General features: G+C 42.8%; 1 protein-coding gene and 1 long non-coding RNA gene across 14 annotated transcripts in view; one reads left to right on the top strand and one right to left on the bottom strand.

Moving 5' to 3' along the window:
- Positions 1-15045, bottom strand: part of LOC119171617 (bromodomain adjacent to zinc finger domain protein 2B) — a 247304-nt gene that overhangs the window by 96820 nt on the left and 135439 nt on the right. For all 13 annotated transcript variants that reach the window (XM_075892168.1, XM_075892166.1, XM_075892165.1 and 10 more), the window contains 4 exons: positions 12489-12593; positions 8992-9101; positions 8838-8912; positions 8111-8459 (listed from right to left, as the gene is read on the bottom strand). In XM_075892168.1, the coding sequence (XP_075748283.1) occupies positions 8111-8459; positions 8838-8912; positions 8992-9101; positions 12489-12593 (639 nt within the window). The remainder of the gene's footprint in view (positions 1-8110; positions 8460-8837; positions 8913-8991; positions 9102-12488; positions 12594-15045) is intronic.
- LOC142814168 (uncharacterized) overlaps positions 1-15045 on the top strand; it is a 43743-nt gene that overhangs the window by 1198 nt on the left and 27500 nt on the right. The window contains exon 2 of the long non-coding RNA XR_012894829.1: positions 275-359. This is a non-coding gene — a long non-coding RNA (uncharacterized LOC142814168). The remainder of the gene's footprint in view (positions 1-274; positions 360-15045) is intronic.

Below are 15045 nucleotides of genomic sequence, written 5' to 3'. Positions count from 1 at the left end.
TTACTATAAACAGGGTGGTGCTCAAAACGCAGCCCTGTGGTACACCATTTTCTTGGACAAATGTTCGTGACAGTACCGTACCCAAACGTACTTGAAAAGTTCTATTCGATAAAAAATCGTGTAAGCAGTTCAGCATTCTTCCGCGAATCCCTAAGTTAGCTAGATCTCTGAGAATTCCGTATCTTCAAGTTGTGTCATATGCTTTCTCTTGGTCAAAGAAGACCGAGAGACAGAACTGTTTGTGTAGAAATGCTTGTCGTATTTCTTGTTCCAGCCTAACAATGTGATCAGTGGTGGAACAGCCCTTTTTGTATCCGCACTGGTGTGCGTCTATTAGGTGCTCCGATTCCAGAGTGAAGGTAAGTCTAATATTTATGATGCTTTCGTAAGTTTTTGCAAGGCAACTTGTTAATGCAATGGGCCTGTAGCTACTTGGGGTTGTTGGGGGTTTACCAGGTTTTAGGAATGGTATGACTATGGCTTTTTTCCAATCTTCAGGCATTATGCCAGAGTCCCATATTTTGTTGAAGAATTGGAGAAGTGCCCGCGCGGATGCTTGGGATAGGTGTGCCAACATTGCGTAGTGTATCTGGTCAGACCCTGTTGCCGTTTTTTTACCAGCAGAGAGTACCCTGTTCAATTCGTGCAGCGTAAGCGGAAGGTTATGACTTCCATTTGAGGTACTGCTAGTAGGCAATCTTTGTCTTTCTGCATTTTCTTTATATTTCAGGAATGTATTGGTGTAATTTGCTGAGCATGATACCTTACAAAAGTGTTCTCCTAATAGGTTGGCCTGGTCTTCTAGTGTTGATTGTGTGTCTGGACTTGTAAGCAGTGGTATTGTGTAGGAGGAGTACTCTCCCTTAAACTTCCTCACCTGGTCCCAGATGTGTTTAGATGTGACTGAACTGTTAATTGATGATATGTATTTTTGCCATGAATCCTTTTCTGCCTGTCTTCGAATAAATCGGGCTCTGGCTTTTGCCTGTTTGAAGTTGATGAGGTTGGCGTAGGTGGGATATCTTCGTAGAATTCCCCAGGCCTTATTTTGTAGTTTTTTGGCATCAGTACACTCGTTTGTCCACCAAGGGTTGAATTTCTTGGGTACGATGCCGGATGATTGCGGTATTGCTTTTTCTGCTGCTAAGATTAAAACTTTGACGAACTCTTCGTTTAGTTTCTCAACAGAAAGCTCCGATGAGAAAACTTCATCGAGCTTAGCGTTTTCTGTGAAAACTGGCCAGTTTGCGAGCTGTAGTTTCCATCGGCGTGGCCTGCTTGTTAGAGTTGGGTAAGATGGTATGAGTTTTATGATGCCGGGTTGATGATCACTGCCATAAGATGTGTTGACGACGTCCCATTTAAAATCATTAAAAATACACGATGAACACATGGCGAGATCTAAGCAACTAAAAGTGCGCGACGTTGGTGAAAAGTAGGTAAAAGCACCGGAATTAAGAAGGCAGATGTCATTTGTTAAAATGAAATCTTCCACGGCTTGCCCTCTTGCGTCAGTTTTGTCGCTACCCCAAAGGGTTGAATGAGCATTGAAATCCCCAACTAAGATAAATGGTTTTGGCAACTGTTCCACTAGATTTTCTAGGTTTTTGGTGGTGAAAAGGGTGTGAGGTGGGATATACAGTGAGCAGATGGTGATGGTTTTGTATGATAGGATGGTGACGGCTACGGCCTCGAAAGATGTGTTTATTTGGACATCTCGCGTAGGAGTGCTGCCCTGCACCACTATGGCTACTCCTCCTGAAAGACGGTTGCAATGTTCGCGGTCCTTTCGGGCAACTTTGAAGCCTTTTAGGAAGTGGCTGTGTTTTGCACCAAGATTTGTCTCTTGGAGGCAAAAGGCTACAGGTGAGAATTTGTTAATGATGTCCTTTATGTCACCTAAGTTATGAATTAAGCCTCTACAGTTCCAATGTACAATAAAAGTCATGGCAGAATAAAGTTAAGTAAATATACTTGTGGGGATTGATCGGTATAAAAGATGATAGGTGACAATATTAAGAAATAGAAATAGAAAGCAATACGATAACCATTACGGTTATCGCTTACTTATTGTGGTTACTGGGACTTTGTCCTTGTCCTGTTTGGTACGCTCGAGAGAGCGCTTTTCCTTCGGTGTCGAGGACACCGGAGTTTTGTGGTCGATCTCCATTGCCTTGTCTGAGGCGCTGGAAGATCGAGAGTGAGGCGCTGAGAAACGGATCTCAGGCCTTGGCGCTCTATTGAGTTTAGGGCCCAGGGAGACCGGAGTCTGCGGGCCCTTTGATGTGCATGGAGCAGCTGGCGCTGCTTCTTTTACGGGGGCGGTTTGAGTCACCATACAACCACTGGGTGTGGTAGCGGTCGACGCGGTTTGAGTCACCATACAACCACTGGGTGTGGTAGCGGTCGACTCCTGAGGCCTTTGTGACGCTGCCCCCGACTGCGTCACATCGGCGTAACTTCTGTGGAAAAGGTATGATAGCCGTGTTCGCGCTTCGCTGAATAATATTTTTTCTTTGACGGTCAGAGCGATCACTTCTTTTTCTTTTTTCCAACATGGGCATGACCGGGAATACGGTGGGTGTTCCCCGTCACAGTTAACACAGTGGGGTGAGGATGAGCAAATTTCTGATTTGTGGTCGTTTGCACTGCATTTTGCGCATGTTTCTTTGCCTCTGCAAGAGTGCGAGGCGTGTCCGAATGTCTGACATTTGAAGCAGCGTCTGGGGTTGGGAATGTAAGGTCTGACATTTATTTTTAAGTACCCAGCCTTAAGAGAGGTGGGCATTTCACATGTTCCAAAGGTTAGTATTACGTGTTTGGGTGGGCACTTCCTGATTATTGCGACGGATTACTATTCTTTGGACTTTTATGACATTTTGGTCTTGGAATCCTTCGAGGAGCTCTTCATCACTAAGGCCTAAGAAGTCTTCCTCAGAGATTACTCCCCTGCTGGTGTTTAGAGAGCGATGGACCGAAACGGTGACAGCTGTTTCTCCAATGCTGGCTAGTTGGATAGTTCATAATCATATAGTGGTTTTGGGACGTTAAACCCCACATATCAATCTATCGGGATAGCTTAAGCACTTGGTCTTTTTCGGTTAGCTCCAAAAGGAGGTCACCGCTTGACATTTTGGATGCTTTGTATGTGGGTCCTATTTTTTCTTTTAGGCACTTGGCGACCAAAAATGGGGATAATTTTCTTAGAGGTGTGCTGTCACTGTGGATAATGTGGTACTTCGCGAAAGTAAATTTGGTTTCTTTCGAGACGTGATAACTTGCTTCGGTGCGGCCTCTTTTGCGAGACCGATCAAGGTCGGCGGATGCTTGTAAAGCCATACAAGTATGAATGTGTTCGGTAACAGCGGCGACCACCCACCGCGGAGCCCAACAAGGGGACGCGGTTGGACTTGTTGAAACAAGCCCTCCCGACGCCAGCCGTACGCTGTCACTATAACCCAATGTAATTATCCAAGGTGGGATACCTACACAAGGTTAACCCTTGCCGCCATGAATATCGGAAGTAAACGGAAGAGAGTAGAAGACAGGACAGATAAATAGTGAGAGATAAAGATGAAGATGTAGGGAGAGAGAGATAGGAAAAGGCGACTGCCGATTTCCCCTGGGTGGGTCAGCCCAGGGGTGCCGTCTACGTGAAGCCGGGGCCAAAGGGGTGTGTTGCCTCTGCCGGGGGGCCTTAACGGTCCAATCACCCAGCGTCGGCTCAACCCCCAGGATCCCCTTTTCCCCGGACACGGCAAAGCCACGCACGGCTAGGCGTGGGAGGGAGTAGAAACTCCCCCGTTAGCTCGGGTCCGTGGTGTCGCTACACACCAAACGCCTACTTGTGCAGGCGCCCCTGCGGGGGAAAAAAAAAAAAATGGGGGGGGGGGGACCCTTAAGCTTCACCCTCAAGATTTGAACCCAATAGTGATATCCTATCCCTAGTGCGTAACGAGTTCAAAGTAGCTTGTGTCAGTGAAGTTTTCGCATACGGCTGCATTCAAATTTGCTTCTGCACCCGCACTACATGGCCGCAGTAACATGCGTGCCTTTTGTGGCCCACCAAAGTCATGATAATCACATGTGCCATATCGCAATTGTATTACTGCGATATCACATGTTGGATAGTGAAGCACGTATACAGGATGCATGTGATTGGATCGCCTCACTCTGGCGAAAGAAAGCTGGCGGTTGGACGCATTGTTTTTAACTGCGACTTCACGGTATTTCTCTTTTGAGCAGCACTGTTTTGCTCTTACTTCATGTGTGTGAACTTCTACAGACTACAAAATCCAGAAAGCTGCAGTTATCAGCACGCTACATACGTGATGCCACTGTAAAGGCCGCTGGCAGTGCCACTGTCATCTCTCTCTTTCTATGTTGTTGTGGTTGTTAACTCAAGCCCGTGGGGTTAAAATGAGCACCAACCACAATTGTTCACATAAAAGCAGAACATTTTAGTTACTGCACAGTAGCCTCATTCACAAAGAAAAATGAATGTGCAAACAGTTCAATAATATATATCTTAACCAAATAGGTACCGGTTTCTCTTTTTATGAGCATCCTGAAAATAGATGTGATTTTTAATTGATTCTGTGGCTGTGCAAATCACACCAAAAATTTCATCTTTGACGAACCTTTAGTCTATAAGATATGGCCCATGACCTTATGATCACGCGGGGCTCTTAAGCTACAGCAAAAATGAAAAAATGTTATTAAACGTTTTTACATTAATTTATTTTACAAAAAAAGCTATATGACGAGCCTTAACGCGTCGAAAAAAATAAAGTTAGATGGGCATTCAATGGGAAATGATATGAAGCATTGGGTACATATACCGATGTCGCATTTATGGAACTGTGTAGTCACCGTGCTGTTGCAGTTATCTTTGTTGCAGCTGCCCCTTTTCCGTTAGGCACAGTTCCAACGAAGTTTTCTTGTTCAAAATGTGCACCACAAGATGCACTTTCAGCAAGCATCGACATTAGTTTGATAGCCAGTTCCTTTTCGCTTGTTATCTCACCTCATCTGGTAGCTTTACATCCGGAATTCCAAGTTCAATGACATTGGATCATGTGCTACAAATAATCACCACACATTGAATATGGATACCTCGCAAATTAAATGTCGCTCACCACCACTTTTTTCAGCTAACTGCAATCCAGTCGTTTTTTTTTTTATTGTTGCAATCCAGTAGGTGCCTACAATAATATCCAGCTGGCCAGTACTCCCGTGAAGCAGTTATATTGGGTAACTGCATTATAGTGAAGAATGTTTGTCATCATCTCCGCACTTGAAGGTAACTTCGCGTCAAGGCTTTCATCTCCTACACCTGAGCAGATAATTGGATTGGTGATCCCTCGCCTCGTTCTTCATACTCTGCTTCATCTTCATCATAGTTGCATGCACCATTGCGACGACCATCAGCAAGCACATGTTTAGCGCCTGCTCTAAGCTGCGTATAAGACTGTCTAGGATTTAGGTGCACAAAACGCCAGGAGGCGAAATTTACGAAGCGCTCTACTATGGCATCCCTCATAATCATATCGTGGTATTGCGATGCTAAAATCCAAAAATTATTCTTTATTATACTTAAATTTCCCATAAGACAACCAGAATCCTCACTTGTGTCATCTTCATCTAACCAGGTGACAGCCTCCAACAGCTAGTAATGTAGACAGCCAATACATTTTTATCGTTCTGTAGGGGTATTCTAGCTACATCTTTTATAGTAAACTTGGACGTACAGTAAATTGGCGCACGAGTGCCGCGAAATCACACTATAAGGAGCGTAAAACGATGTAACGGACTTCAACAAAATACGGAACCTAAAAGCCAAGCGTGACCATATGGTAACACGTAAAATCTCACAGTGCAGGTCATCTTCAGAATCAGGTCATCTTCAGAGCCACGCTATGGAAAAATTATTAATGCAAAAAATATCTGTTACTTGAAGGTGCGTTGCATGCCAACATGGTGAAATGTAGAACCCCTATTTCGTGCCTGTTTTAGCACTTCCCCAATATTACATAAAAGTTTTCGGCCTGAAGTTATATGTAAGAGGTACACTAACCTATCGCAAGGTATATCACTGTTATTCTGTTGAGGTTTTCTAAAGCTGCATAAATTAAAATGTTTCGTCAGGAAATGCGTGACCATATGGTTACACTGGTACATTTAAAATACAACTACATACATACATGTGGGCAAAGTTGCTGTCATTACTTTTAATAATGTGTGGCATTGTCTGAATTGTCAGAGTCAAGATTTTTGTTCATTTAACCCTATTCTGGTCTATTTCGAGGCCAGTTGCTTCTGCGTGTTTGGACATCGCGTTTGACGAAACCTTTTTTTCTTACATCATACATTTGCTGCTCCAGTTTGCTAAAGCTGCTTCTCTTGCAAAGGTAACTTTTATCACAGTCTGCGCCACCCCCTACACTTCTCCCCGGGCGTCTGTACCAATGTGTGTGCCCGACACGGGTTCCCGTACGCCAGTGGCGTGGCCAGGGAGTGGCACACCAAGCCTGTGCCCTCACCCCCCAAATTTTTTCCCATGGCATACAGCGCGCAAAAAATAACAGTCAACCACATCTCCCTGCCCGGCCCCCTGATTCTAATGAAGGTGGTGCCCCCTCCGGAAGAAGTTTCTGCCTACACCCCTGTCGTCCGCGACTTCAGCTCACATGGTTCCTTGCTCATACGTCTGCAAAATGGGCCTACAGCCACTGTCGCTTTTTTTAATGTTTTGATTCACAGGCGAAAACGCGATCAGCTTCGAAAACTGATTCATCTTCTAATAGCTGCCAAGAAATGTCACTCAGCTTATAAAAAAAGATGTAAAAAATGCTGGCATTTTCACTGAAACATGAAATTGCCGTTTAGATCACGGTATGCAAACATACCTAGCAGCATCCTCACTCAAGGGCACAAAATAATACGGCCGGCGCGCAATGCATTTGCTATGATAATCAAGCCTGGTCGGGATCACGCTTTTGTATCACGATTTAGCTGTTTGTAGAAGCTGTGGAACTGAGCCAATAATTCATAATTTTCACCCGTGTGTGGCTCAATGGCGATCGAATATGCGCACCATGTGACAACCTACAAAATTTTCGCAATAAACACTATGATTGCGCCGCACAGAAACTTTTTCCTCGTGTGACTAGTCACAACTCTGAGTGGGGCACGTGCGTGCGACTCTCCCGTTTGCCCGCAATCATGATGGATAGGTTGCGGCTGCATGTAGCTGTAAGAATGCTGTGTTGCTTCTCACAAAGCGGGGAATCCGCTTGCACTGTGCTTCGTAAGGCTTTGTGTGCTAAACAAAAATGCAAATTTGCGCACGCCTGTCGTGTTAACCGCGGCCCGTCTTTAGATGCATACCAAAAATGAATGAAGTAGTGTGGTTGCGCATTTCTTTCAGCAAAAATAAGTCTTTTTGCCACAAGCATGCATTAATACCCATTTGATGTTTCAATTCGACACTGAATGAGTCGTTAATTTTTACAAAAGCAGAGCGGTCGGCCCCAGTATAGGTGGCCATGTACACAATGCTGGTAGTCAGGCATTATAAGAAACGTAAATCTTTTCCGAATAAGAAACGTGAAACTTTTTCGAGCAGTTATTTAGCACTTCGTACAGTCAGTGAAGAAGGTGCTGCAGTATTTTTATGGTTTCATTGAGTGAAGTACAAGAAAAAAAATAATAATAAAAGAAGACGTGAAAGCGGCTGTGCGCGAGAGGGCTGGCAAAGCAATCCAGCCACGCGCGTCAAAGAGAAGCGTCCACGTGGTGGTGCCACGATATGACCTCGTGTCCAATACAGAATGCAAGATACTTTCACTGCATTTCCAAGCAGAGAAAATCATTTTCCCTGTATTCCCAAGAAGACTTCTGGCTCTGTTGTAGAACACTTATTAGCCACACGAATGACCCTGGTTTAATCCCCCACTCGGACCTAGATTTTTTTTTATTATTTATTTTATTTCCATCTTTTTTGATTTTTCAGTCATGCACAAGATGATGATCCATTGGTCACAACCAACAACGCCAGAATTCCTGCAAAACGACTGAGACTGAAAGGAGCCTTGCTCCAGATGCTCACCTCTTCCTCTTCAGCATTGTCGGCCTCCTGCGGGTCATCACTTTCATTGCCGCTGTCATTGGCAGGGTCCTCATTGTCCTCTTCCTCGTCCCGGCCACTCTTGCTTGCCTTGTCACCAGCCTCGCTAGCAGTCTCACCCTTGACACTGTTCTCCTCAGAGTCCTTGTTGGTGGGCGTAGCAGCAGAGCCATTTGCAGCACTGGCATGGTTTGCACACACCTCGCCAGTTGCCACGCTGTTGGTGGTGGTGGTAGTGGAGCTGCTACTGCCGTTCGCTGCTGCGGCGTTGTTTTCCAATTCCTGCTTTAGAATGGCTTTCCGCTGCCTGCTCTGTTGCGTACTCCTAAGCCTAGTAATGGAAGGTTGTTTACTAGAGTTAACCCAAAGCATTTTCGATCTGGTCAGATACAGCATGCAAGAAACATACATGCCGACCACAAAGCAGTAACTATGAACCCTTCAGGTTCGAATAGGCCATTTTGCCAGAGAACCAGCATGTGATAGGAGTGGTGATGAAAAATGCCGAGGGCCAAAAGAAGGCCTACAAGACAAACCAATCTTTAAACTTCCAATGTTCGCAGCTTCCAATCTCCCCCCCCCCCCCCCCCCCTGCTATGTAATTGTTTACTTCATTCATCTTTTTCATCTAGAGATATTAAATATATATAAAAAGAAAGAGAAAAAGTAAAATAACACTGTATTGTAAAAATGGCCTCAATGTACTCACTTGCGTAGTTCACCTTCCGCAAGCCACTTGTCTTTCCTTAACGTGATCACAGTTTCTATGCTACTGTCCACTTGCCTGCATGTCAAAAGGCCAGACAACATTTATAGGGCACACAGATTGGCCGCAAGGCAAAAGCTTCGCTGCCCATACTCACCTGACTACTCCTCGGCTACATAGAAGCTCATTGCATAGAAAGGCCATGATTTCAGATTTCTGAGTTGGATTCAAAGCCAGAAAGGGTTTTTCAGTTACCCACTGATACATCTGAAAAAAAAAGGGGGGGGGGGGGGGGGGAAGGGGGGCAGTTGACTGTCATCACCTTTCAGTAATAATTGATCGAGTTTCACATCCCACAATCACCATATGATTATGAAAGATGCGATTGTGGAGGGCTCTGGAAATTTCAATCACCCAAAGTATTCTATTATGTCCCTAGATCCAAGTACACGGGCCTTAATCCAGTGACCTGCGGCTCAGCACCATAACCACTCTTGAAGGTACGCCAAGAGCATTGGTTGAAGTCCGTGACATGTTAGTTGAGCACACAAGCCTAATTCCATACCCACTTGCAAGAAGTGATTTCAGAATCACTTAGCTAAGCAAATTCCATTTTTTTTTAAATAATAAAAGACCAATACAGGCTGGAAGGACATAAATTATAAGATTTGGCTAGTGTTCTTTACAGCAGAAAAATAAGAAAAGTGACAAAATAATAACGCAATAAAATTTTTCATGTATGCATAATGTTTTACACCTCTGTCACCAGGCACCCTTGAGCTTTGCTTAACTTCCTCGTTGTTGTGTCGACCGAGATGCGGTTTGTGCTGCTTGGTCTCCGTAATGCCAAAGGAGGTGACTGGATCATTTCACAAGTGAAGCTCGACGTTTCCAGTTAGCGGCGAACAACGTACAGTGCAGTCCACTTCTAATGATATAATGGTTATAACTTTTGCTTTGGGGCTATGTGGAAAAACCATATGCAGTAGACTCGCAACAATTCAAACTTTGATAATTAACACTTTCGGTTAATTCAAACAAAATTCATTTTTTTGGTTCGCTCTCTATTTTTTCTATGTATTTAAAATTAAAAGTCTCTTCATTCAAACTTCATCATTTGGTTAATTCATTTTTGCAGTTCTATACCAAAAAATATCTGCTGCTTTCCCACTACCATTTAAAAAATTGTGTGCTTATATAACCCTAACAGTCTAAAAATGACAACTAAGCACTTCAGGCCTTCGATGAAAAAGGCTCTGCGAGTAAACAAATGTTTTAAATGAAGCACATAGCTTTGACGCGACGTCAGTGTGAGTTAGAATTACCTGAAAGTTCGAATTAATGAGATTCGACTGAGTTTATTTTCCGTGGCACGCGTGGTCGCGTAGTGGTACATCAGGCCGCAAGGCGGTTTCCTTCTTTGCATGCTTATAGGTGTGCGCCCATCTGAGCATACATTGCCACAAACTGTTATAATCGATATAACGAAACAATGGCTATAGCAAGATAATTGTGGCTCCCCTTCAACTTCGTTATAACAAGGTATGAGTGTATATACCCAAATGTCATCATTATTTCGAAAGTGCTTCAAATATTGGACCGGAAGGGAAGAGAGTGAGATGGGCACAGGTGACCGTTGCAGGACGACCAACAAATACAAAAAACAAATACTTTATAAGTTTGCTGGTGGTCCTATTATGGTCTTCATTAACATTTTTTTTTCTATTCCATTTGTCCTTTATAAAGTATGTTGGTGGTCCTACCACAGTCTCCATCAATACTTCTTTTTTTTAGTATTCCATTTGTTCTGTATAAAGTTTGTTGGTGGTCTTACCACAGTCTCCATCAACACTTCTTTTTTTAGTATTCCATTTGTTCTGTATAAAGTTTGTTGGTGGTCCTACTATGGTCTCCATTAACATTTTTTTTTTCTATTCCATTTGTTCTGTATAAACTTTGCTGGTGGTCCTACCACGGTATCCATTGACACTTCTTTATTTCTGTTTTCCATTTGTCCTTCATAAAGTTTGTTGGTGGTCCTACCACGGTCTTCATTAGCACATCTTTTTTTCGTATTCCATTTGTTCTTTATAAAGTTCATTGGTGGTCCTACCACGGTCTTCATTAACACTTCCTTATTTTTGTATTCCATTTGTTCTTCATAAAGTTTGTTGGTGGTTCTACCACAGTCACCACTTCTTTTTTTTATTCCATTTGTTCTTTATGAAGTTCGTTGGTGGTCCTACCACGGTCTTCATTAGCACTTTTTTTTCGTATTCTATTTGTTCTTTACAAAGTTCGTTCGTGGTCCTACCACGGTCTCCATTAACACTCCTTTTTTTTATTCCTTCTGCTCTTCATAAATTTTGTTGGTGGTTCTACCACAGTCTCCATCAACACTTCTTTTTTTTTGTATTCCATTTGTTCTTTATAAAGTTAGTTGGTGGTCCTACCATGATCTCTATTAACACTCCTTTTTTGCATTTCATTTGTTTTTCATAAAGTTCGTTGGTGGTCCTACCACAGTCTCTATCAACACTTCTTATTTTTTTTTTTATTCCATTTGTTCTTTATAAAGTTTGTTGGTGGTCCTACCATGATCTCCATTAACACTCTTTTTTTTGTATTCCATTTGTTTTTTTTTGTTGGTGGTTTTACCATGGTCTCCACTAACACTTCTTTTCTTCTGTGTTCCATTTGTTCTTTATAAATTTTATTGGTGGTCCTACCACGGTCTCCATTAACACTTCTTTTTTTTTTCGTATCTTATTTCTTTGTATTTGATTTTGTATTTGCCCAATTGCAATTGCCTTTGTCCTGCCTGACGGTAGTCCTCGTCAAGTTTGTTCCCAGTAGTCTTTGCCGTCCTCGCTCAATCGAGGTTAGACTTAACCAGGCCTAGGGCCCTTGCTTCAAGACTCAACAGGTGACAGACGCCGCCTTGCCTGAACTGTGGACTACAGCCGTTCTGCCGACAAGAGAAGAACTGCTGGTGATCCCAGAACTGCAGTGCTGTGGGTCGACAAGTCCGGGCAGCCTCGCTTGGAGTTTTCCAAGGTTTTCTGCCACCTCCAGAACCAAGTACCAGCCGCTCTCATCGCGGGCGCGATGCATGCTTCTTCCTCCATCTTCTCCATTTGGTGCCCAACAGAGCAGTCTCTTGTTCATCCTTCGACGTTCACCATCACAGCTCGGGTCGCATGCCACGAGCCTCTATCAGGCCAATCCTCTGCGTCGACGTGGCTGGTGCATGTGTTCTTGGGTGACTTTTTTTCTCCTCGTGCACCGTTGCTGCGCTTCCACGTTCAACACGTGCCTCGTGCTTCTCCTTTACTCTTCCCACCAATAAGCTTGATGGGGGGATAGCCGCAGTTGTAGCTCAGTTGGTAGAGCATTGGATGGATTATTCGAAGATCGAAGGGTCGGTCCCTGCCCACGGCAAGTTATCTCTTCGTCCACCTTTCTTTCTTCAAATTTACATGACAATTATTTCTAATAGCATCCCCTATGCTTTCCCTGACATTATTGTCTTTTAGTTATCATTAATATTGAGCTTAATAAATGAAGCGAGCCCTTAACCTTACTCCTTCCTTTAGAAGAGTTTTGTGGCCACTAGTACAGTGGGAACAGTTGCGATCATGTCTACCAACTTACGGCACATTCTTTGTCGAGAGCCATGAAGTACAGGTGCAGGGCCTCCGTTACAGTGTCGTTTGTGATTGTGGCATCCTTCACGTGCTGCCCAAGGACGGTAACAGCCTGTAAGTTACAAAGTAAAACAGGTTGAAAACCATGCTTTGGCACCGTTTCTTTAAATATTTGTAACCTTACGCATGAGTGTTTGTACATGATGAAAGAGAACAAGTAAGGGGAAAAAACACAGAACAAGAGGGTTGAGCTACATTTTGCAAGTTGTAAGAGGGGGGGGGGGAGAAAAAGCTGAATTCATTGAGATGAAATGCCCTTCACTCATACAAGTGACACCCCGACACAATATTTAAGAAAAGAAATGGTATAAGAAAGATTAAAAACATGAAGTTATTTTGTTCTGTTAGTGAATCACCTTTCCAAAATATAAAATAGAACGCCACTCTTGCTACAAGAGGACCCTTGATTAGCTGGTAAATGTGCAAAAAGACAGGTGGTGAAGCTGCTTTCAAGCTCCTGCGTCAGCTGGCAGCAGTGATTTTTACAGTGCCTGCTAGGGCCTAGATAATTTCCACCAAACAGTAAAAGTGAACCCCGCTATGTTCAAAGGGACAGAGATGATAGCCTATGGCAAGTTTTCAAGATATTTTACTGAGAACAGAATCTATGACATCACACTGACATGACTGAGTGCTTCACCTTCATTTTCCCTTTATTAATAAAACTATGACGATGCTATTATTGACACACGAGCGCTTATCAATAAATTTCGACGTCATGTAGTGCTTCTTTTCAAAGTCGCTTCAAAGGTGCCCTGCCAAACATTTTCAAGTAGCCATGGAATGAATTCACTGAACTGAGCTTATTGCTGCACGCTGCAATTGCATTCTCTCGTCCTGATGAAATCGCTGAAAGCTAAGCAATGAGGAACGGCAAGGGGGCAGGAAATGCATTAGACATGCCTCGTGACCTTGAGCACTTTTGTTCAGTGCGATCGTGCGCACAAGCGTAGACAAGTGGTGGCCTCAGGAGGCCGCAGTAATGACCGAGATCGCCATGCTCAAATGAGCCGATGACTGATACAAGGGCTCCGCTGAGTGATTGTTGAGCTTTTAGTGTCACTTGTCTAGAAGAGAAAGCAATTTTTAGCCAACTTCTAAAATTTATTGCTAATTCCAGGCTACGTGTCATGCCATAATATTTGGCTCGTGCATTATCGAGCGCATCAACTACCGATCAATCACGTTTTCTGACCAGATGCTTCAATGATTAAAATAGTAGTTCTAGACCTAAATGTTTAATTATTTCACATAATTAAATGTACTTAAGAAAAAGTTACTATCAGCAAGTTCACTGTACTAGGAACAATATGCATTAGGTTTTTTTTTTTTTTTTTGAGTAACTCTAGCAGCCTTTTTTTTTAATCGTGCTCCGAGATAACTGGGATATATACACACACACATATATATACGTACACACACACACACACACACACACACACACACACACACACACACACACACACACACACACACAGACAGACATATATATGTATATATCAGGGAAAGAAGTGTATACCTAAGGGCTCGTTTTTCCATGTTTTGACACAATATTAATGAGATCTAACAGACAATAATGCCAAGGAATGTACAGGGGAAGTTATTAGAACAAATGGAATGTAAATAAGAAGAAAGAAAAGTGGGTGAAAAAATAACCAGCTGTGAGCAGGAATCGAACCTACGACCTTCGAATAATGCGTTCGAACGCGTTATTCGAATAACGCGACCTTCGAATAACGCGTTCGATCGAACGCGTTATTCGAAGGCTGTAGGTTCGATTCCTGCTCACGGCTGCTTATTTTTTCACCCACTGTTCTTTCTTCTTATTTACATTCCATCTGTTCTAATAACATCCCCTATACATTCCTTGGAATTATTGTCTGTTAGATCTCAGTATATATATATATTGTGGTTTAACGGTGAAGGCAACCTTTATTAGGCCCAGAAGACACGATGAAGCGACCACACCCAAGGCACAGAACTCAGACAAGCCAAGTCCCCACAGCAGATGAAGATGACGACCACTCACGATGATGAATATGTGTAAAGAGAGCAGATGTGCTTAATGAATGCCTACAATATATATATATATATATATATATATATATATATATGACTCATCCCCTGATGAAGGGAGGACCCCTTCCGAAACTGTTGGGAAATAAATATATTTATCCTTGTTGACAACGCTCCCGTTGTGCCATATCCCATACCTTCACAAAGACTAACTGGCCCATTGAATTATTACTCCCACTATATATACATATATATATATATATATATATATATATATATATATATATATATATATATATATATATATATATATATATATATATATATATATATATATATATATATATATATATATATATATATATATATATATACACACACACACACACACACACACACACACACACACACACACACACACACACACACACAGTACACTAGCAATGATTAACACCATGATAATACATACTTTAGGTTAATTCATACTT

This window comes from Rhipicephalus microplus, chromosome 4, assembly GCF_043290135.1.
Source record: "Rhipicephalus microplus isolate Deutch F79 chromosome 4, USDA_Rmic, whole genome shotgun sequence".
NCBI lineage: Eukaryota > Metazoa > Arthropoda > Arachnida > Ixodida > Ixodidae > Rhipicephalus > Rhipicephalus microplus.
The sequence above is the reverse complement of the archived record's forward strand: the minus strand, read 5'-3'. Positions and strand labels throughout refer to the sequence as shown.